Source organism: Castor canadensis, chromosome X, assembly GCF_047511655.1.
Source record: "Castor canadensis chromosome X, mCasCan1.hap1v2, whole genome shotgun sequence".
NCBI lineage: Eukaryota > Metazoa > Chordata > Mammalia > Rodentia > Castoridae > Castor > Castor canadensis.
Genome location: NC_133405.1, coordinates 21,448,049 through 21,471,790, shown reverse-complemented (window position 1 = coordinate 21,471,790; position 23,742 = coordinate 21,448,049). Strand labels below are relative to the sequence as shown.

The window sequence follows — 23,742 nt, the reverse complement described above, 5'->3', positions numbered from 1 at the left end:
ATGATGGCTTAGATGATGTTCCCTTCCACATGTTCAGCGTTGAGTGGGATTCTAAAACAGACTGAATGATCACTTCCTTATTCCTTCTACTCACTATAAAACTTACTCATATTTTTTAGTCTAGTGGTTGTAGCCCACATTTCTTTACTAAAATAGAAAGTTCGGTGTACATAACTGAGTGAAGAAACTATTTCTACAGATGGTGGGATTTTAACTGTATCACTTCCCAAAAGAACTAAATGGTATACAGTAGCCTAGTTATGATCAGAACAAACACAGCTAGTTTTCTAAGTGGTGCAACTCCCTAATGCCTCTGCTGGGGTTTAGCTTTGCTATTGTTGTTTGATTTCTTTAAATGATATTTATTATACTGAGTTGACAAACATGAACAAAGCTTCTAATTCTGCAGGCCAAAACCCAGTCCCTCTTAAAAGCAACATGGGAGAGGACAAAATAACTGCATCTGAGACAAGAGATGGGAGGAAAACATCCAAAATAATAGTTGTTCCCTCAAGCCAAGTAGAAGCCTGAGTGGTAGCAGAGCACACCAGCAATCAGTACCCAAATGGATCTTATTAAATCCAAGAATTCTGCATTTAGTGCTGTTAAAATAAATGAGACTACTTGTTTGAGTCCATTAAATAATCATAAATTTAAATCTATTTGTTCAGACTAAGATTTTTCATAGAATCAAATTAGAGCTGAATGGAATTTAAGAGGTTGGCTAGCCCTGTGATCATTAACTGTTTGGGGAACTAGACTCCTTTATGAATCAGATTTAAACTATGCACTTTCTTTCCAGGAAAAAAACAAACCACATAACAAAAAATTTTACATGTTGTTTCAGGAAGCTTCGAGGACCCGCTGCAACTCATCCATGGACCTCGGCTAAGGAACAATGTGTCAACGTGCCACTCCACTCCTCCCTGTGGACAAGTAATCTTCCCCTCAGAAACATTCATTTGCCCAAACTTCCTCTAACAAACATGTTTGAAATGCCATGTTTGAAATGCCATGGAAGTGTTCACAGACTGTTGTTTGCTTCAATAAGCAAATTTTCAACATGTAGCTTAATCATCTCATAAGTAACACACACTGGACTTGTAGTCACTCCTTTTTTTAGACGAGAAATCCAAGGTTTAGAGAAATTAAGTTTTTTGTAGCTTTATTTTTTATCATATTATTGTTGTACTGGGGGAACACTGTGACATTTACAAAAGCTCTTGGAATATATCATAGCTGAATTCGCCCCCTCCATCATTCTCCTTTATCCCCTCTCCCTGCATTGCTGAAATAGTTTGAACAGGTCTCGTTTTTCCATTTTTGTACATGAGGTTCCACAAACATCCACAGAAAATCTACCATGTTTATCTGCCCACCAGCACTGAGCAAAGGCGCAGAGATAAAGAGAGAAACTCAAAACACACCCTGGAGTTGTTTTCAGTCCAGTGAAAGAGGACAGGCTCCCCGAAGCTCTCCAAAGCACATCATTTCTGTGTGGGTAAGCAGTAACACAGAGGAAGGTGACACAGCATTGGGACATGAGGAATGGGGCAGAAGTGGAATAACACATAGTACTAGCCTAACCTGCAGATTCAGGAACAGACCCCACACTCTAAGGGGTTCAGACAACTCGTCATGGGTCCCAGACTTAGGAAGCTTCTTTATGGACTGAGCTTCCCACAGAGCTTGAAACTAGAAGGGACTGAAAAAAAAAAAAACACTCCTTGGAGCACAGCTTCAGTCACATCAGAAACAGAAAATGCCTAGCTCTTCAATTTTCAATAAATGTCACTTTCACTTAGTATATGCTCAATACATGCAAATTTGCTTTAGCACATGAAAGTTAATTAGCCATGACTCAACTTAAACATGAGCTAATTCAGTACGTAAATCTGAAAGACTTCCTTCCTACAAGTGACCATGTTACTATACTCAAATGCTCTCTCTCTGCACTTCTCAATTTTCTCATCTATCTTCCTTTGTGTTTTGCTTTGGTGCTAGGTATTTATCTCTTTTCTTTTCTGTTATGCTGGTAATCAGAGCCTCTGAATGCCTCAGTGGAAAAAAAGGAATACAAAAGTGACGCTGAGAGGCCATACAACTTCCTTGCAAGTACAAAGGCACATTGCTACTACAATTTCACCATCTATATTAAAGATGTCTGGGGATTGAATAATAAGCATGTGTGGTGGGGGTTGGCAGTAGCCACACGAACTGACAGAACGAACTGTGCAGGACAGCTATATTGAAAATGTCTTTTTTCTTGTCTTCTCCTCTCCCTGACCTCCCACTACTAGCCACCCACTCCCAGACTCCATCCTACCTCCAAAATTGCCCTAGCATTCTTGAAACAAGATGAATTATTTCTCTTTTCTGAGTCTCTGGAGCTATACTTTTAGCATTGTGCTTAATGATTTGCAGTAGTCATGCTTTATCTAAAAATTGCTCATTTTTCAGTTGAATATGATTTTTTTTTAAATTTCACTGAATCTTTTAATTTTCGTGTCCTCTAGAGGACAAGAATTTCTGTGGTAATATATCAGGGTAGCATGGAAGGCAAAGGAAACTTCTGATTTACAAACTGAATTCCACCTCATCTTTCAGGAACATGCCTGTTATTATCAAGCCAGATCTACCTACAGAAGGCCTAAATAATAGCACAAAACTGAATGATAATAATAAACCATTCAATTGTCTGACAACTAAAACATTGTCTTATTTGAGTCACATAACTTGAGATTTAAGTAAGACTAAGATCATTCCCATTTTACAGATGAAGAAAATAAGGCTCAAACAGATTAAGTGGTTAGTTCAAGGTCACACAGTTTCCTCATGACACAAAAAGGACAAGAAATCAAAGGCAAAAATTTTTCACACATGCTTAAACCCCTAGGATAAAAAATGTCACAGCTTTCTCACCTTGACTTAAAAGTGCTAACAACTTGGCTTGTGAAAAATGAAAAGCCTTGAAGGAAGGCAGAATAAAAATCTGAGAAACAATCACTGATCTTTTATCTTCTAGACTTCAAGCTGAATCAAGTTCTTCAAAGAAAACCCAATAAAGCCCAGACATTTTCATCATAACGAAATAAATAATTCAGTCAGGCTTTAGAAGACTCTTGCATTATGATTGGCTATTTGATATAGTTGTGACTTAGCCGTCACTAAAGTGATTAAAGCTAACCTGATTGACACAGTTATGTCCACAGAGCCTGTGACACTGGCAGTTATGAATGGGAAGTGGAACTAACAGTAAATAACCTGGAGCATTCACATTTACTCCTAATGGAGAATTTAGCACTTTCAAAAGTCAAACTCCTGATAGGCCAAAAATTATAGCCTTTGGTCTATCTGGCGCCGAAGAAACTGTTGAGATTCATCACCCCTCCTCTCTCTAGGAAGATATTCACAGAGCCTTGGGTTCTTCCAGTCAGACAGGGAGGTTTGATTTTTAAAAACTCAGACTCTTTGAGCTACAAGGTGCTGTAGAAATTACCCAGCCTCACCCCAGATTTTATACATGAGAAAACAAAAGCCCAGAGAAATGGCATTAATTGCCCAAGGTCATCCAGTGAGTCATGATGGAGTCACAGCCACAAGCCATATCTTCTTAGTCCCAGTCCAATGCTCTTGTCACTAGACCACACAACGTGGAAAAATCTCCACCCAGTGTACACGCGTGCGCACACACACACACACACACACACACACATCCATTCTGAATTATAATGACCTACAAAGATAATTGAAGCCATATTCTTTGTGCTGAATTTCTATTCATCTCAATAGAAACAAATCTGAGGACTCTCAGATATAAAATTATATGCAGTTTTCTTGTTCAAGTCCATTTCGTGACTACAAATTAATACCCTATTTTAAGCCACACCTGAAAATAGCTAAAAGAAGCACATTTTCAATTTATCAATGGCATTGCTTTGAATGGGTACAGTAAAATTTGATCTGATTTTTGTAAAAATTGTCTGTGTATGTGCACACGTGCCCACTCACCTATACACAGAGAAAAAGTTAAAAAGCCTATGCCAACCTGGTCACCTGTGGACTGGATGACTTGCTTTCTTTGCAATGCTGGGCATATATCCCAGGGCCTTGGGCATGCCAGGCCAGTACTCTTCCACTGAGCCACGTTCCCAGCCCTCTGGGTGATTTTCATGCCCTGTTTTCATGTTCAAACTTTACTAACTTCTCTTCTAAAACTATGTATGTAGTAAAATGTCCTCATCAAGATGATAATAGAAGAATATTAGAAATGTTATCTTGAAATAGTGAGGCATATAAGCTCTTGGTATTTTTCAGGCCTTATAATAACTTCACAATATCAACTCATGGTCAACTAAGCTTAGAACATTAAACCTGTTCAACTAGAATTTCCCTCCTAGGCTTGGCGTGATGGTGTATACCTGTAAATCCAGCACTTGGGAGGTTGAGGCAGGAGGAGTATGAATCTGAGACGAGCCTGGGCCACATAGCAAACCCTTGTCTCATAAAAAAAAAAAGGAAAAAGAGAATTTTCCTCCAGGGAAAGTGAGAACACTTTAGACCCAATGATCATCCCTTTCTGTGTCAGGTAGGCCAGTTTATTAAATTATTATCTCTAGATAGCATCTCATTCAAATTCAGGAACAGTTAGCGCAACAAAAAAGATGCTGGGACTAGGGGTGTAGCTCAGTGGAAGAACACTTGCCTAGCATTTGTCAAATCCTGGGTTCCATGCCCAGAAGGAAGGAAGGATGAAAGGAAGGAGGGAAGGAAGGAGGGAAAAGAGAGAGGGAGGGAAGGAGGAAGGAAGGAGAAAAGATTTGAGAAATGAGATTTTTCTCCTGGAACACTTCACTAGTCTGAGTTGATGAAGGAAGGACACACTACTAGTGAATTATATTTACAAGTATTTCCCAAGAATAATAAATAACAGCTAAAATTGGTTGATCACTGACTATATACTAGGTATCATTCTAAGTTAAGTTTTATGGGCATCGTATAATTTACCCCTCACAACAACTACAAAAGTAGTTCTATTATTGTCCCACTTTAGAGATGAGTAAATTGAGGTTTAGAGAGGTTAAGTAGACTCCTCCATACAACAAAACTCAAGACCAAGTCAATTTATTCCAGAATCCATTCTCTTACACTGCCTTTTATTGTTTTTCCATACCTAGAGTAACTCAAACTTGCTGCTAATAAAGTGTTTCCAAGTAGAGGTTCTATGAGATTTGTTTTAATAACCAAGGTTCTTTGTAATTAGCAGCCCCAATTAATGGGCTTGCTCAAGTCCTTCAAGCAAGTTAAATATGCCTTCCTTCCTGCAATTTTATATACACTATTAATCTGTTCAGCAGATTCTTTCTTCATAAATGTGATGAAAGTAAACTTCAGTCCAAGTCAAATTATCACAATATTCAAATTAACAGAGCCTGAGTTAATGAGAGTTCACTGTAGATCATTAATTTTTACAAAATATTTACCTCCTGCCTGGAGTTTACTTCTGACGTTTCAGCATTTATTGCCTGTATATTTAATGTACAAACATATGTTTGCGCTGCTACAGTTTTCACTTAAAAGGCTTCTGACCACCTTTAAAATAAGTAGAAAAAGTCTAACTGTGTCCCTGCTTAGTTGTGAGACATTTCTAACAGTCTAAAGAAGTGATCTTAACAATTTGTTAAAACTAGTCTGGCACCATGTACACGTACAAGAGAAGAAAATGCTCAAGTTGGTATATGTAATGAACACTTCCATTTAATTTTCTTAAAAGAGTCTTCTCTTTTTCTAAAGCAAAGTTTGATGTGCCAGAATTTTGGTGCCTAAATTAGTAGCTACTCCACCCTGCTCCCCCAAACAAGCTAGCATAATTACACTGATTTTTTTTCTAGTTTCTCACTCTCATGTACATTCAATCACCTATTCCAGAACAGCTACTGGTTCCTTACGTTGATTATGTCAGGTCACTACCTCAACCCTCCCATGTCTGCACTCACACAACAGAATAACAAAAGTGCCACCAACTTTCAACTGGCAATGCTTGAAAATGTAATCACTACAAGCAAAACACATTGAAATCTCGTGAGGAAATCTGCAGTGTATATGAATCACAATTGATTCTATCTTGGAATTATTGACTATCTCTATTACTGTCTACTTCATATGTCTAGTATAATGTATACAGGCAAAAATAGCATTTTTAAGAGTCAAGTTCAGTGTTTACTCAAAGTAGACCTCATGAGCAAGAAAATGATAGACATACACGTTCCCCTAACATTGTAGTGCCAATATTTTAACTAGGCCAAGAAAGAAAGGCCCCGTGTGGTATGGCTAACTATTTCTGGGAGTAATTTCACCATACAACGATAGCAAATTTATTTCAGTTCCAGATATGGCTTTCCCCCATTAACTCTGGAGACCAAAGGAGCATAACCACTTTCCTTTCATCCCTGTCAAACTCAGCAAGTTTCTCAGGAAGCAAATACTATTTAAATCATTTTCATAATTCTAAAATGCCTGTAAGACAAGTCCAGGGTCTAATTATACCACTTAAATTTGTTGAAGATGTTTGGGTTTTTCTTTTTTTAATTTCAATAACGAAAGAGCCCAAGGGTTTAGAGCCCTAATAATCTAATAAACTCTGCTAAGTGAACATTGTAACAGATACGCCTGGATGGGATTTTGTAAATACCAGACAATTTCCCCTGATCTTTATCAGGGAAAAGAAGCCTAAATCTTTGGCAGGAAGAAATTAAATGTAGTGCAAAATAATAACATCTGGCCAGATTGTGTTTGTCAGGGTAGCACCCCCTTCAGATGTCAGGCTGAAAAGCACTAAAATGAACTCTGAAGGGTGTATGTGCAATTCTTTATGAGGCAATAGGAAAGGCTGGCCACGCTGCCACAGAATACTCAGGGTACAATTAACTCACCCTAGTACATCCCTACAGAGAACTGTTTCACATCAATGGAATTTGAAGCCTTCTGCCAAATAAAAGTTTGGGGCCATTCTTGGGGTATTTTGTTTATTTCTCTATTACTGTACAGTTTCCTAACAGCACTTTCTATTTTTCAAAACCCTCTAGGATCATTTTAATGAGTTATTAAAGCTTGTTTTTATCTTTTAACTCCAAGGGAGACAATGCAGCTCAATGAAAACGTCACTGACTTTGAAGTTATGATTATGTGGCCTTGGGCAAATTGTTTAATAGCTCTTAACCCCAGTTTCCACGTCTGTAAAATGGCGGGAAATAACACCTAACGGTATTAAGTATTATTACCGTTATGAAGGTGACTCAAGCCTTGTGCCTAGGAGCCTTTTAGCAAGTTTGGTTAACCCTGTTTCTCCTTCACTTAAGTGACCCAAATGAGTTCAAATGTCTAACCACATTAATTTTCCAGAGGCCTGTGACCTTCAAGGTCACTTCAAGCATACACTTTCTTCCCTTCCCATCAAAACAAGGTTACATTTAAAATAACATGTGTATCATTTAAGCCTCTTCTTCCACTGTAAGCCATCTCAACCATCTGGCAGAAATTGCCAGAAAGAACATACTTGGTTCTTCCACCAATGATTACTTTGATGCATGAAATACTTTGTTTTTCCTGCCTCTCTGATTTTTTAAATCTAGCACTTGGAGAAAGAGAATTATAGTCATCTTACAATTAAAAAAATGTTTTATCAATAAACAACTCTTTCCAGAATGTGTATCACAAAACAATGCCAAGCCACTGATTTATCTGATAGGTCAGTGTATCTGTTTCAAATGTGAATTTCTAGAAAGAGAACTGTTTCCGCAGTCCCCAAAGAATAGGTGTGTTGACAGAAGGCTTTGGGGTTTCCCTCACCTATTAACCCATTAGACAAGAGTCACTTTGGCCTCCTTTAAGCTGCCACTCAAGGGCTGGAGCATGGAGGAGTAAACACAGACACTACAGCAAAGAAAAGTCCCAGGACCCATTTTCCCAGCTGGGAGGATGGTAAGGATGCCCAGAATCCACACTGGGCAGAGACTGGTGGCAGGCAACATTTCACCACCCTCTAAGCACCTTTCCAGCTCCCAGGGCACAGAGTGCAGGGCACCTATACTACCAAGAGCCTATTAAAATGGCTAGAATGGTTTCAGGGCATAGAAAGGTAAGGTTGATGTCAGTACAGTAGGCAAGAACTCATTCAGACTAGCAGTCAGCATCAGAGAACAACTGAGTAACAACTGTAATAATCAGTTCAATTTTCCAAAGCATTTTCAGGTACATTACCTTTGTTTGATCCTCAAAAGCTTGGGCAGGTTGGCAGGTCAGATGTTACTGTCTTGCACATTAGAAAAACTCAGACACTATAAATTACTTACCCATTTTCACATAGCTGGTGTCAGAACAGGAAACAGAACATATATGTGATTCATGCTAAAACTAATATCAATTATTAATTAAATAACATACTAGAAATCAAAGGAAGGTGTTCATGCATTTGGCTTGTGTTTTTAAACACAAGAATGAAAAAGTGAATTAGCAAAACAGTAAAACCAATTTATAACATATAAAATGGGTTAACATCCTGTGTATATAAAAAGCTCTTACAAATCAGTAAGAAAATAAGATGGTGCTTAAAGAAAAACAATAAATACCTAATTTTCAAGGATGAAACAATATTTAATAGATCACAAGGCAAAAGGACAAATGATCCATAAGGTTCCCTAGTAACCAGAGTTCTATTTTTTTTTACCCAAACCAAAACAACTATAAAATGGCAAGTGACAAATTGTTAGGAAAATGGATATTCATATATTGCTAGTTAAAGTGGAAAAAGGTACAAACTTTATGGAAAGCAAATAGGCAATAAATGTGAGCATCTTTAAAAAGTCTCTGGCCCAAAAATTCCAGTTCCAGACATTTATCCTGAGGAAATAAGGATGTGTGTTAATATTTAGTTATATGGTCATCACTTATCTCACTGTTGTTTACTGAAGGCAACCTCAATCACTGTCAATAAAGAGGTTCGGATTAACAGCATAAGAAATCCACATTACGAAGTGCAGGGTGGCCCTTAAATATTATATTTCTGTCACATATCACAAGAATACATTTTGACATAGAAAGATAGCTTTTTAAAAAGCATAAACCTAAACATATAGAACAGACTGAAAGTGTTATTAGTTACCAAATGTTATTAACATTTATCCTCTGGCAGGTAGAATCTGGGTCATTTCATCTTTCACATTTTTCTTTGTTTTTTTTTCAAATTTTCCAATAAAAATATAGTATTTATTTGTGCAGTAAAAACTTGTTTAAAAAATTAAGTTTGCTCTAATACTTTAAAGGGCTCACAGTAGTCAGGAACAAAAACAAATTATCTGTTAACTCTAGAAACCTGCTTAAAAATAGCCTTAAAAGTAGATAACAATACTTTCTAATGAATCTATTTATTATCATTTAAAGATAATCTCCTACATGAACTAATGATTCTTCCCTAGTATCTTGTTTACACTACTGATTTATCTAACAAGTCCTTCACTCAACTTGAGTCAACCATAGTCCTACATGTATTTAGTCAAATTCTTATACTTAGACCAAATTTTAATTTATTAGAGTTGATCAAGGAAGTGCTAATGTAAATAGGTGTGAGAAAGAATGAGAACGCTGCTCTTTATCTTCCAAGAGTATCAATGGTTACCATTTATTGATCACCTATTACATACCAAGCAATATGGTAATTGCTTAACATAATTTATGGTTCATGTTCAGCACACTTCTGTAAGGTTACAATTATTCTTATTTAGTGAAAGGGATTTGGTGTAAGTAGTGAACAAATAGGAGTATTTAAACTCAGGACTGTTTTGACTATAGGTCTGCCTATTTCGCCATTTTGTTTTCAACTACAGTATCAAGTATAAAACTCTATTTAAGAAAAAATAAGATTATGTGACTGGTTCTCAAATTAGAAGACCTAGCAACCGTGTTGAAAGAAAACACATAGTAATGTAGGAGCAAAGCAGAAATTTTAGAATTCAGCATATGTGGCTCAGCCAACTCCATTCTTCAGCATTGAATTAACTTGACCAACTGACCAAAGTCTCTTAGTTTTAGTTTCTTCATGGGATTAATACAACCTCCTCAAAGGGATGCTGGAAAGATTAAAATAAATACCAGTATGTCTGCTTGCTACAAAAGAGACATTTAAGAAAAATTAGTTTCTCTTCCCTTCATGTTGTTGTGAAAGGGTGGTAGGACACACAACAGCATGTTTAGACAAGGTGACACATGTCACCATTCTCATGAGTTTTTGGTTACAAGGTGCAAATCTATTGCACTAAAGCAAGTTCACAGTGCTCTGCAAAGAGTGTAGGTCAGGCTAGAAGAAAAGACAACCAGCAAGCCTGGGAGTGGTGTGGCCAGAAGGAGAGAGAGAGCCTCAAGGAAGCAGAAGATGCTCCATCTCCATGAACAACCATCACCCACTATCTAGACTTTTCGGATTTTACATGTGAGTAGATTTTAAAACCTAGAAGGAAATGCTGCAAATGACAGAGTCTATCTTTTCTATTTGGCCATAGTAGTAGTTGTTATAGTGAAAGAGCAAGGGGTAAGAATCTGTGTCTAGTAAGATTACTTACTTTAATTGTGTGTGTGTGTGTGTGTGTGTGTGTTCATTCAAACATTTACTGTCTTACCTGGGGATACAGGGTTTTGAAGCGTATACACCAGCCCAACCTACAGGCAAGTCAGTCTCTAGTGAAGAAAACTCCTGTTAATCAAATAACCTTGCATACACCTGGACTACTACAAATTTGATAAGTACTAGGAGGAAAAGCACAGGGTCCCGAGAGAGGGACCTGAGTAAAGGAACAGAGTGGACCCTGGTTCCATCCAATGAATTTCAACCAAAGGAGGGGAGCATTCTAAGCATTGTGACTTCCTTTCAATGTTTTTGTTCTCAATCCTCTCCTAATGCAACCCAATGAAATCAGAGTATCCTTTTGCTAGTTAGATACAGAGGCTACATTAATTCCTTCAGACCACTAGGAAACTACTATATAGTCTTAAATACTAAGACTAAAATTTAGGACTGTATAGTCTTAAATACTTAAAAGACTATACATGATATATAGTATTCAATACACACATTCACACAGAGAAAAGAAGAAAACTCACAAAAATATTACAAGAGGTCATCTCTAAATAATAGGATTATGAGTGCATACTTTAGAGCATTTTCATCTTAATTACATCAAAGCATAAAAACCATTTATAATGAATATGTGCCAGATATGTGTCATTTAATCCAGTAAAGATTCTATTTCATATCAAATTATGTTTATAAAAGTACAAGAGGAGCTGGGAGTGTGGCTCAAGTGTTATGGTTTTTATCACAATTAAAAGATTTAAGATCTGAAGACGTGATTCAAATAGTAGAATGTCTGCCTAGCAAATAGGCCTGAGTTCAAGGCCTAGTACCACCAAAAAGCAGTGTATGAGAATAACGAAAGCAGTGGCTCTCATGAATTTGATTCCTACAGGGCTGAGTTCTTCACAGCCTTCATCTGATTTAGCCCTCTTTAATTAATGGTTCAGAGATAAGTAACTTTGCCTTGGCCACAAAGAGAGGAAAGAGCAGAGCTAGACTTAGACCTCAGCATGCCTGAAGCCAGAGCGCATCTGGGGCACACCACTCTTCTTGGCTTCCTTCCTAGAAGTTTGACCCTTTCAAGAGGGAAGGCAGAATAACATGTGATAAGGTTAGCCAGGGAGTCCAGAAAGTCTAATATCTATAAGGCAATTTATAATTTAAATTTAAATGAGAAAAAGACGTCCACTGATTTACCAGACTCCCTCAATGCCCTTCTCTTTGGTCAAGAACCACATCTGTCTGGAGAATTCATACAGCAAATCTCCTCTGAGAACCTCTACTCTCTAGTTGGAATTCATCTCTTCCAATCCCATCTAAAGCAATCCTATGAAGACAATGAAATGAGCTAAAGGGACCCACATTGGCATACCTCCTCCCAGAAGAGCCATAGGCATTTTGTATTTTTAATGTGGCATCTTTTTCTTAAAAAGGACCCTAAATTTGTATAAGCTCAGAGTCCCACAGATCTGGATCCAATCCTCCTCCCCATAGAAAGTTTTTCTGGGGGTAGGGGGATAAAGGAGAATGATGGAGGGAGTGAATTCAAGTATGATATATTTGATATATTGTAGGAACGTTTGTAAATCCTACAATGTACCTCCAGCACAATAATAAAGAAAAGAAAGTTTTTCTTAAAGTATTTCTCTAAGGAAGGCTTGGACTCACATTATTCTTGTATAAATGTCTTGATTTCTAAATTTTGAACTATTTGAAGGTAGGCATGAGGTAGTCTTTATCTTTGAATCCATTACAATATCTGCCTTCAGGCAGGCTAGGTACTAGCTCGGCAACCACTTTCTAACAAGAGAATTCCCTTGGAAGAGAGAAAACTAGAATAGAGGTTACTAACCGTGACTATGAGGTAAAATAGATGGAGGCTCACAGTCTCTGGAACTGTCCTTCCTGGTCCAATTCCTGTGTCTGTCACAGTGACTTAACCTCCCTAACCTCTACTTCTTCAGCAGTAAAATAAGGCTGATAAAAGCATCAAGCTCACAGAGCCAATGTGAGGTTAAATGAAATGATACAAATAAAATACTTCCGAACAGGAAGCCTCATTTTTCTCTCACTGGCTCCATACACATTCATAAGGGAAGTTTCTGATCCCCACACCCTCAACTTTTTTTCCCACACCCAGCCTGTCTACCCCCATTCAGACTCATTTGAACCCAGTCAAAATGAGCCCAAAGTCTGCATTCATCATCAGTGCCTTCTAACGGTTGAACTGGGAAGCAAAGGGGGAGTCTAAAGGTGGGAGACTCAACTAGGCCATTGCTGGTCATCTAGCTGGGAGCTGACAGGGCCCAGGAGTGAAATCAGAAGGCATTGGCAAGGAACAAATGAGACAACTGTGCCCCAGAGAGGAAGGCAGGAATACTGGCAAAAGACAGGAGGAAGGAGGAAACGAGGCCTGGCTGAAAGATGGGATGAGGTAAAAGGAGTATGAGCGCATACCGCAGCCCCTGGAAGCCTTTCACAGTGAACAGAAGGAAAGGTGTTTTTAATTTCAACATTACCACTTCCAGCTTAGAGGAAAATTGCTTCTACCTCCACTCTACTGACAGGAGAATTCAAATCTCCCAAACGTATGCCTCATTACTCCCATCTCAGGTACTGCAACTCAGTGAGACAGAAAGAGGAGGAGGAACATATGTTTTCAGAAAGTAAACAAACCCCTTTGGGGGAAGGGTGGGGAGCAATCACTCTAGGCAAAAGTGGTATTCTTTCTGGAAGCTTCTAGAGGGTAGGGATAAAGTCCTTTTCACTTGCTTTGCTGAGCCCTCTAATGACAAAGGCTGGCAGCAATGGTGACAGCAAGAGCTCAGAACCCTACTGAAGGGAGGGCTTTGGGCTAGGGTGAAAGAGTTAATCTACATAATCTTCCCACCTCCCCCATGGGCCCCAGGATTGCCCAGGCTCTGAGTCATTTTTCTAAGCTCTTTTTATTAAACAGTTTTCATCCTAATGACTGACTTTTCTAAATCAATAAGAGGGCACAGGAAAGGTTTACAACTCCCCCAGCTCTAGCTCTGCTAAAGCCACCGAATTTTAAAGCCAGATTGAATCTAAAAGTTCTTAGTTCAAAAACTGAAATGACTTTAAACACTCAGTTTCCAGTTTATCCAATAACACCAATAATTAAATAAATTGCATTTTTTAAAAACTTTGTAACCAAAATATCTCTTTTAGCCAGAGCCATAAAAGTCCACTAATTAAAGCCAGCATCTTCTTGCTCTAATGAGAAATTTACCTTTCATAATGGGATTACTAGAGCTTTGCAGCACAGATGAGTGATCTGATTAATAATTTACATTTTTGGGGCTATATAACCTTACTCCTGGTCATGGTCTGTATTCCTGAAAGTCTTCTGTTCAATTGAATGTTGTTTTATTTAGCCCTGACAAATGAATTATCGTTTGATTAGACATAATGTAATTATTTCTTCCTGCATAAAGAAAGAACTGTGATAGAATGACCAGCAGTTTGAGTTGGGGACTCTGTGAAGCTCAGCTTGCTCAGAACTGGAGCCTGACTAGGAGAACTGTCAGGCCACTCAGGGGGAAAAATTGTGGAGAAAAACTGCTTAGTACTCACGTAAAACCCCCACCACATTAGAAAAACTAAATTAACAAATGATTGAATCTCAAAAACATGTTTATCAACATTCAAGCAATTATTTAGTCACATATTAACTGTGAGGGAAAAAAATATCTGTGCTTGAATAACATCCCCAAACAGTTAATTCAAGCAGAAATGACTGGAGAAATTGCTCTGAGCTGATGGAAAAGGGTGTTCTTGCCAAGGTCAATTTTATTTAGGGGGAGTGGGAAAGAGGGGAATCTGACAGAAAAAAAAGTGTAACAATTGCCAAGAGCAGACAAGACAGCAAGGGAGGAAACCACAGAAGTACAGAGAAACTCTGCCTCCTCCCCACTCACAGGTATCTTTTTTCATCTCCTCCACCGCAAGCAGGTGGAAGGAAGGAAGCCTTCCAACACTGGGCAGGAATCAACTGGAGCTCCCTAGAATGGCACCCACACACACACACCTTTTCCTTCCTTAATAGAAAATACAATTAAAATATGGCCTGAACACAACGCACCCTTCCTGATCCACCCACTTGTATGTGTGTAAACTATACCAAACACTGGCCACAAAAGTTTCAGGAAGCTGAAAAAGGGATTGCTCCTGGCAGTACTGACATTCCACCAGCAGCGCTACACCTCCAAGAGTGCATAAAACACATCCCTTTTCAAAGGGTCCTTTGCGTAAATACCTCTCTCACCTGTTCACTGGAGCTGTCTGTATATCTGTCATCTACATGTGGCAAAAGTTGCTGAATTACATCATGAACTCCCAACTCCATCTAGGTTAATGTCCCTGCAATAATGCACCATTTATTTGGCTGTCACCACCTAGAGTAAAGTGGTCCATATAAATGAGCTGTCTACATAATGTGTGTACATAGTATTTTATGGGTGTCAAGGCATATTCACATACATTATCTCTACAAGATAAGCAGGACTGAAATTTTAACCCATTTTACAGATACAAAAACTGAGGCTATTAGAGTCTAAATAACTGCCTCAAATCATAAAGTTCATAAATGCAGACCTGAAAATAGGACTTTCTGTCTCCTTCTAGACTCATTCTAGAATTAGGATTTTCTGACTCCAAGCCCAGTGTTTCTTCCATTGCTCTTAAGCACAAAAATAATTTAAGCCTTTCATGCTGGTGTTGAGGCTCAAGCAGAACATCTGCCTCACAGTGTGAAGCCCTGAGTTCAAACTCCAGTACCGCCCCCCAAAATTATTTAAGACTTTATAAATGGAAATATTAAGAAAAGATGAACTTAATTTGATCTTTCCTTATTAATTCACATCCATTATTGGGAACATCAAATGTAAAGCTTACTATATTTTTGGGATTACTGAGGCATATAGGATATATCCTTCTACAAATGGCCCTGATTGTTGTATTTAGTGAGTTACTGGGTCCATTTTATGTCCTCCGCTATTACTACCACTTCTTCCTTCCTGCTGCTCCTATGTACCGACACACACACACACACACACACACACACACACACAGCTATCTAACTGCTTATCTACTACTGGCTAGAAAGCTACAAAATCAAGCTTGGAAAGATTGTGGAGTAATTCAGAATAGCAGGCTCCAAGCAAGGACTCAAAGAGTCCTCAAACAGGTCCATTTGATAAGGGGGAGCTCCATGGCATTTTAGATGTGAAGAGATGGTTTCCGCTTAACCACATTTTCCCCTCTCTGCTAGAGTTCAAGTTGTGGGGCAGGCAACTTCCAGCAAGAGCAAAGTGCTACTGCATTCTGAAGAACTTCTGCTCAGTCACTGGCACCTGGAGGAAAACTAGAATCTTCCAACATGGAGAAAAAACCTGGATGTACCCCAAATATTTCCTGGAAGTACAAGGGTAAGAGTCACAATGAAATTCCACAGAGAAAATAGAACTCAAAGCTTGAAGGTGTAGAAGTATTACAGATGTGATGAAAATTGCAGAATTTGATCCCATTTTTCTTCACAAGGACCACACATCCCAGTTGTTTTTTGTTGTTGCTGTTTTATTTTGGTTTTTGTTTTGTTTTGTTTTGGCAGTACTGGGGTTTGAACTCAGGGCCTTGTGCCTGCTAAGCAGGCAATCTACCAGTTGAGGCATACCCCCAGCCCTTTTTGCCTTAGTTTTCTGGGGATAGGGTCTTACATTTATGCCCAGGCAGGTTTGGACAGTGATCCTCCTATTTATACTTCCCACATAGCTAGAATGATAGGCATGCACCACAATGCCCAGCTTTTTATGCTTGAGATGGGAGTCTCATTAACTTTTTGCCCAGGCTGGCCTCAACCTGTGATCCTCCACAGCTCTAGCTTCTGAATACTAGGATTACAGCTGTGGGCCACCACACCTGGCCCACCACTTCTCAATGTCCTTTTACCATAGCACACTAAAAACAAGGAAAACCATGTCACATGATGTAGAAGCTGTGGCACCAATGAGACTCCTCATCTGTAAAATGGTGATAATTACAGTACAGACCTCATAGGGCTGCTGGGAAAATTAAATGAGATAATTATGTAAACGTAGAATCATATAGAAGGCACTTAATAAATCTTTGCTATTATTTATTACCATCATCATTATTATAAGTTAGGGGAGAAGAAAGAGAAACTCTACTTTTAGTGGAGTTTTTCAAAAATAATTAATTAAGCAGAAACAAAAAACGATTGTGCTACCCATTTTCCTAAGCACATCTAAGTAAATTAAATTTAGGAAACGAGGCAATGCAAAGATTGAAAATAAAGAACAACTTTTTTAAATGCTTCAATCATTATCAAAACAACATTAGCAGTAGAGCACTCTAACCACTGTAGCAAAGGGCCCCAGGCTCATTTATGAGGGCAATGGCTTCCTGCAAACAAAGATATAAAATCCAAATCAAGGCAGTAAGGATTGCTCGTGGAACTGTGCACATATTTGCAGAAAGCACTCACTGCTGCTTAAACACCCCCAATGTGGACTACTGAAGGAATCCTAAAAAGACTATGGATGTAGGTCAAGATCAAGATAAGGTTTCTTCAACTTCATGTGGTGGGAAAATAGCTCAGGAGAGCTGCCACATCCAACTTCACAGGAATGAAGTAGTAGGGTGATTTTCTCAATAATCTGAGGAAGAGGATGTATATTTTAGGGAAAAAACACTGAAACACTGCGCCTGTCAATTTCAATTCACTAGAATAATAAGTAATTACAAGAAAAAGAGGAGTAAGGCCCTGCTTTTGTAGCAATCAGTAATACATCATCTTGTTGTGGTGCCTGGTTTTAAGTATTTTCTCTCCAAATGTTTGTCACATAAAGGATTTGAGAGCAAATCCAAGGCAGGAATGCCTTGAGGTCTGGAAGAATGATTTCTTTTTTCTTATGGGGCTTATTTTATTAAGTGAGGTAAGATAAGAATAAAAGAAGAGAATGGAACAAGATAAAGAATGAGTCCATATGGTGGCACGTTTACTAGGGTTATCCTTCTGCCTGTCCCCATAATTCAAAAGGAAAGTGTGTGTGTGTGTGTGTGTGTGTGTGTGTGTGTGTGTGTGAGAGAGAGAGAGAGAGAGAAAGGAGAGAGAGAGAGAGATAGAGAGAGAACAACCAACAGAGTATCGTCCCCACTTTCTACTCTCCATTCACTTGACTAGTATCAGAGAGCCGTATCGGGAATCCAGTCCAATGAAATCCTGTCAGAACTTATTTTTGTCCCTTGTCTCATGCTGTTCCTATGTAGAAAACATAACATGCAAAGTATAGGACTGGACAAAGATATAAGTGCAGATACCTGGGGCTCTGCATGCCTTCACTCTACCATCCCCTTTTTAGCCAGGCAATGGTTTTAAGGCAACATCTGAGGGTTTAGTTATTCTAGGAGTTAAACAAATCGCCAACACTCCATTCTAAGCAAGCACCATGAAGCCCCAAAGGCTAAGACTCTGCTCCTCCTCAAACTAATTCTCATGTCCTATCACTTCTTATCACCCCACTGTCAGCCAGTAGATCAACTCTAAAACCAATCTAAGAAGTACATGAATGGTACATGTATTTTTAAAATCAGCCTAAATTATTCATTCTATAGCCAAATTGTTAGTCTCAACAAACTCTTCACAAGAGTGTGACTGCATAAATAGGTTAACAATTACTTCAAGCTTCTATATTGTACTTCATATAATCAACCTAACACCCCCTGGGGCTTTGACACAAAAAACTGTTGTGAATGTATGCTTTATTAGCTAATTTGAATAATTTTTCTTAGCTAATTCTAAGAATTTCATTATAACACACAAAATGAGCTATAATCACCCACCTTATAATTCAAAGAAGTTAATTCTTGTAAAGGTGCCATGAATCTAGAGCTGTACCATGTCAAGTGGCAAGAAGTATTATTTTTCTATCTGACCCCGATCCTGTCTTTGCAAGACAAGAAAATGGACTTCTGTTTGTTTAAGGAATCCCCCCCCCCATCCATAACTCATTCTCCCAGTAACAAAAGGCAGCCTTGTGGTCGTTAAAAGTATAGAGTCTAAGAACCACATCACCTGGGTTCAGATTTTGCCTTTGACATTTATTTATCAGTCGTGTAGCCTTACACAAGTTATTTTACTATTCTATGTCTAAGATTTTCATCTGTAAAATGGGGATACTAATCCCTACTCATAAGTGTATTATGAGGATTAAGTGAATTAACACATGTAAACAGCTAAAAGCACACAGAGCTATCTAAGCGCTCCTTACTACTGCTACCACTACCACCGGTACCGCTGCCATGTCTAGCTGGATCTTTAAACCGAAGGAGGCCCTCGCCATGCTGTCATGGTAGTCCCCTAAGTTAGTAATGATCACATAATTTGCTGCCCATTCTAGCAATGCCACAAGAGCTTCTTTCACAGTTGTATAGAGGCATGTTAAGAAGAGAGATTCACCAGGAAAGAAGAGGTAACCACTCACACAAATGGGAAAACATCTGACCAACAGGCCAGGTTCTCTCCCTCGAATGGAAATTCCCAGTGGTCAGAAGGAGTTCATGTGTGTTCCCCTGGTATCTAACTCTCACTCCTGGAGAAAACTGGGCTTGGAATTGACGGGAACTGTTTTTGTTTTATTTTAAACAAGTCTTCTGTAGATATTTTCAATATACAGGGAATCAGAATGTCCTTGGACAATGATCTTTTGACAATGTCCCCCTTTTCAAAGATTAAAATGAGACTCCTCTTAAGACTGTTTTTTTTCCTTAACCAAGATTTCTCACTGGGAGGTTATTTTACATCAAGTATTAATGCTGGAATAGCAATTTATAAATTATATTTAGCATTTGAAAGCCCAGTGCCCAAGTAATGATGCCAACGAGCACTAGATCTAAAATGGTCCCCAGAACTCACCTTGGAAAACCGCAGCATTCTGAATAATTAAGAACTTGAGCTCCATGCTCGCAGACTGAAGCAGTTGTTCCATGTTCAGCCGCGCCGTCAGTTGGTATTTTTCTTCCATCTTTCTTGAGCAGCATGTTGGGCCCTTGGGGAGACATACTTGCAAATCTGATCCTGAAACAAACAAGGTTTTCATATTTCAGCAAGCACAAAGTCTCTCTCTCTCTCTTTCTCTCTCTCGCACACACATACACTACACACACAAAAGCAAACAGGGCAAAACAGTGCATTTCCTTTAAAATACAGTGAAATCTTGATTATTCAAAAGTATTGTTTACCTCAATCCCTCCTCCTTTTGTCCAGTCATACTTCTGATTTTTTTTAATAACATCAAAATTAATTGCCTGGGTTTGACTCATAAATTCCGTATAAACTAATTTATAGCACCACAAAATACATGTCATTGAAACACTGATATTTAATTTGACTGTTAAAAGATAAATCTTTACTCCTACAATTTATATTTCCTAATTATAACTTATGAACGAGAACATAACCAAGAAGCAAATTTTAAAATTCCAGTTACGATTTCCAAATGAAATGTATGCCTGACCAATCTAATATTATTGTTTTTCAGTATAAATAATCAAAATGTCAATATCATATCAAAGCATTTTGTCATTTTAGCAAAAGGTCTACCTACTTTCCCTCATGGAGTTTACATTCTAGGGGACAACAAACAAACAACCAAGCTAAAATATAATCATAATGTCAAGTGATGATAAGTATAAAAAGTATGGTATACCCACAGGATGAATTCTAATTCACCATAAAAGGGAATTAAACATTTCTACGTGCTACCACATGGATGAATCTCAAAAACACCATGACAAGAGAGAGCTAGGAATGTCACTCAAGTGGTCAAGTGCCTACCTGGTAAGTGCAAGTCCCTGAGTTCAAATCCCATTTCTGCTTCCCTCCCCACAAATGAAGAAAAAAAAAAGAAAGCCAGGAAAAGGGTGGGAGGGAGGCATTACAAAGGATAGGAAGAAAATTTTTTTTTATTTCTATTTTTTTGGTGATACTTATGTTTGAACTCAAGGCCTTAGACTTGCCAGGCAGGTACTCTACCACTTGAGCCACTTGAGCCCAGGAAGAAATTTTTTTTCTTTTTGAACTCAGGGCCTCATGCTTGCTAGGCAGGTGCTCTACTGTTTGAGCTACTCCACCAGTCCCCAGGAAGAAGATTTTTGAGAGTGATAGATATGATATGTCCATTACTTTGATTATGGTGATGACTTAATTTTTGTATACATGTCAAAAATATCAAGTTGTACCCTTTAAACGTGCTGTTTGTTAAATATTAATTATATTTCAATGAAACTATTAATTTTCAATTTTTTGGCAGTACTGAGGTTTGAACTCAGGGCCTCTCACTTTCTAGAAAAGTGCTCTATCACTTGAGCCACACCCCAGCACTTTTTACTTTAGTTATTTTTCAGGTAGGGTGTCTCGCTTTTGTCCAAGTTGGCCTCAGACTAAAGTTCTCCCACCTCTGCCTCCTAGGTAGCTAAGATTACAGATATGTGTCACCACATCTGGCTTGTTTTTTAAGATAGGGTCTTGCTAACTTTTTCTGCCTGAGCTAGCCTTGAACCACAATCCTCCAGATCACCACCTCCCACGTAACCAGGATTATACACATGTGCCATCACACCTGTCCCTATTTTTTTTTAATTTTTAAAAAGGAAAGTAAAGGAGATATGAAATATGGTGGTAGCAAGGACTATTCTATTCTATAGTCGGTAGTTAAGGAAGGCTTTTTGCATGAGGCAGCATTTGAGGCATGATGAAGGAAGTGATGGAGAGTCCTGTGATTTTTATACCCTCCACCAATATTAGCAAATATTTAGGCTCAATCAGCTCACCATCCTTCTTCAACTCCTGTTTGGTTTTTGCCACTGAGGACTGAATCTAGAGCCTCGTGCATGCTATGTACATGCTCTACTGTGCCAATCCTGTTTTATCCACTGCAGCTGGATACGGGTGGTTCATGCCTAAAATCATAACCTACTAGGGAGTCTGAAATTGGGAGGATCATGGTTCGAGAGCCAACCCCAGGCAGGGAGTTTATTAGACTCCATCTCAACAGCTGGGCATGATAGTGCCTACCTGTCACTCCAAGCTACACATAAGGCTGAGATCACATCTGTGGCTTCAGGCCACAGGCAAAATATTTCAAGAGACCCCATCTCAATGGAAAAAAGCTGGGCATGGTGGTACATGGCAGGAAGCATAAAATAGGAGGACTGTGGTCCAGGCTGGCCTGGGAGAAAAGCAAGACCCTATCTCCAAAATAAACAGAGCAAAAAGTGCTAGGGGTGTGATCCAAGTGGTAGAGTACCTGCCTAGCAAGTGCAAAGCCCTGAATTCAAATCCTAGTACTGCCAAAAAAAGAAAGAAGAAAATGTGCATCACAGATCTCCTGCTGTGGGGAGTGACTGCTATTGTTTCACCACCATATGGTGCAGCAGCGGCCACAGTCCCTAGGGACTGTTCTCACCCAGTGACTAATCCTGACAATTATACAAAGTCCTGTAGCACTTTGTCCACAGGGAGTTTTGGCTTAAGGACTCCCCACTGACCTTGCAAAACGTGCTTCAAACTGTACTGCAGACTATGAGTCTTTCTCCTCAACTCTTCCTGTTCAACCTGCACCATGTCTTAAAGGCTCTCCCAGCCTCCTTGGCACCCTCCCCCTTTCCCTTCACAAATGTCTTTCCCGATAAATCTACTGCACATCAGATTCCATATTGGGATAGATGCCAGTCCACTTGGCATCTGCTTCTGAGAGGACACAGTCTAACAGACCATCTATGTACCAAACAGTGTGCTACACCCTGGAGGTACAATTTGGACAGGACAAACTTGCTCCCTGCTCGCCCAAGGGAGTCACTGTCTAAAGGGATCAAGAAAGACCACCCAGTCATAGTAAATGAGCGCAATGAAGCCACATAGCTAGGTATGATGATCAAATGTGTATATGGAACATACCTTCCCCAACGTCCCATTAGGTCCTCAGCAAAGGAAGTTTCAATAAATCTTACTGAAGTAATGCTAGAACGCATATTCGGACATTTTAGACAGCTCTTCAAAAATTGAGGTTTTAATAAAGGGGAGTGAGACTCGTTAGCCCTAAGTTACGAGAAAATTTCTTTTTTATTACATCTTATTTCCCTAGGAATTCCAGTTGATTGTGCCGTTAATGTATGTGTCTAAGTTTTCTTTTATTAATATAAGAATAAAATTCACCAACTTCTGCCTCACAGGACCTCAGTGTTGGAGTGCAAGGTGCTGACTCGAAGCTCTTCACTTGGTCTCCTCAAGGGAGGTGCTGACAAGAGTGGTAAAGGAAAGCACAGATAATACGTCACCAAACCTAATCCAGCCCTGTAATTTCTCACACTGGATGGAAAGGTGATATTTAATGTCAAAATACAATTTAGGGTCTGGAGACACAGAGTTCAGATTTATCTCCTATAAATGTCAATCTCATATACAAGCCTTAAACTGATTTTAAATTTGGCCTCAGCTTAACGGCTCTATGATTATCTTCAGAAAAAGGAAAATAAACAGGGCTAGTTCCAGCTCACTGTGTTCTTTCTAGGTGAGGTCACCAAATACAATGCTATTCTAGGAGTATTAACTGGTGCGGATTACTGGACCAAGGAGAGATAGAGCCCCCTTGGGGAAGAGTGGCTAATCTACATTTAAACAAGGTTGATCGGGACACATGCGCAGTTATGACGAAGCCTATGTAGCACACCTTTCCATATACCAAGTTCCTGTTCATTTAACAAGGCTTTATGTTCTCTCTTGGTAAGCCAATGCCCACGTGGTGTGTGTTTAAAATCTCTGTACTTACGTAAAGTCCACAAAATTAATTGTTATAGATAAAACCCTGTGTGTTTCTAAATTTGCACTGGTGATGCCTTCCAGTTTTCAAGAATGGCTGAGTTTACCTGGCAGGGTGGCTGACTATTAGCACTGTTTCTATTCCCATCTCTAGCTAGTGGGAAGTATAAAATAACAGGGATCAGATCTTTTCCCTTTGGAGTGCTGAGTTGCTAAGATCTCAGAAGGTAACAAATGGTTGTTATGTATCTACAGAAGC

The 23,742-nt window shown here is 38.9% G+C and overlaps 1 protein-coding gene across 1 annotated transcript in view; it reads right to left on the bottom strand.

The window, feature by feature from the left end:
• Positions 1-23,742, bottom strand: part of Gpc3 (glypican 3) — a 389,991-nt gene that overhangs the window by 340,523 nt on the left and 25,726 nt on the right. Inside the window, exon 2 of the mRNA XM_074063548.1 lies at positions 19,581-19,742. Within this exon, the coding sequence (XP_073919649.1) occupies positions 19,581-19,742 (162 nt within the window). The remainder of the gene's footprint in view (positions 1-19,580; positions 19,743-23,742) is intronic.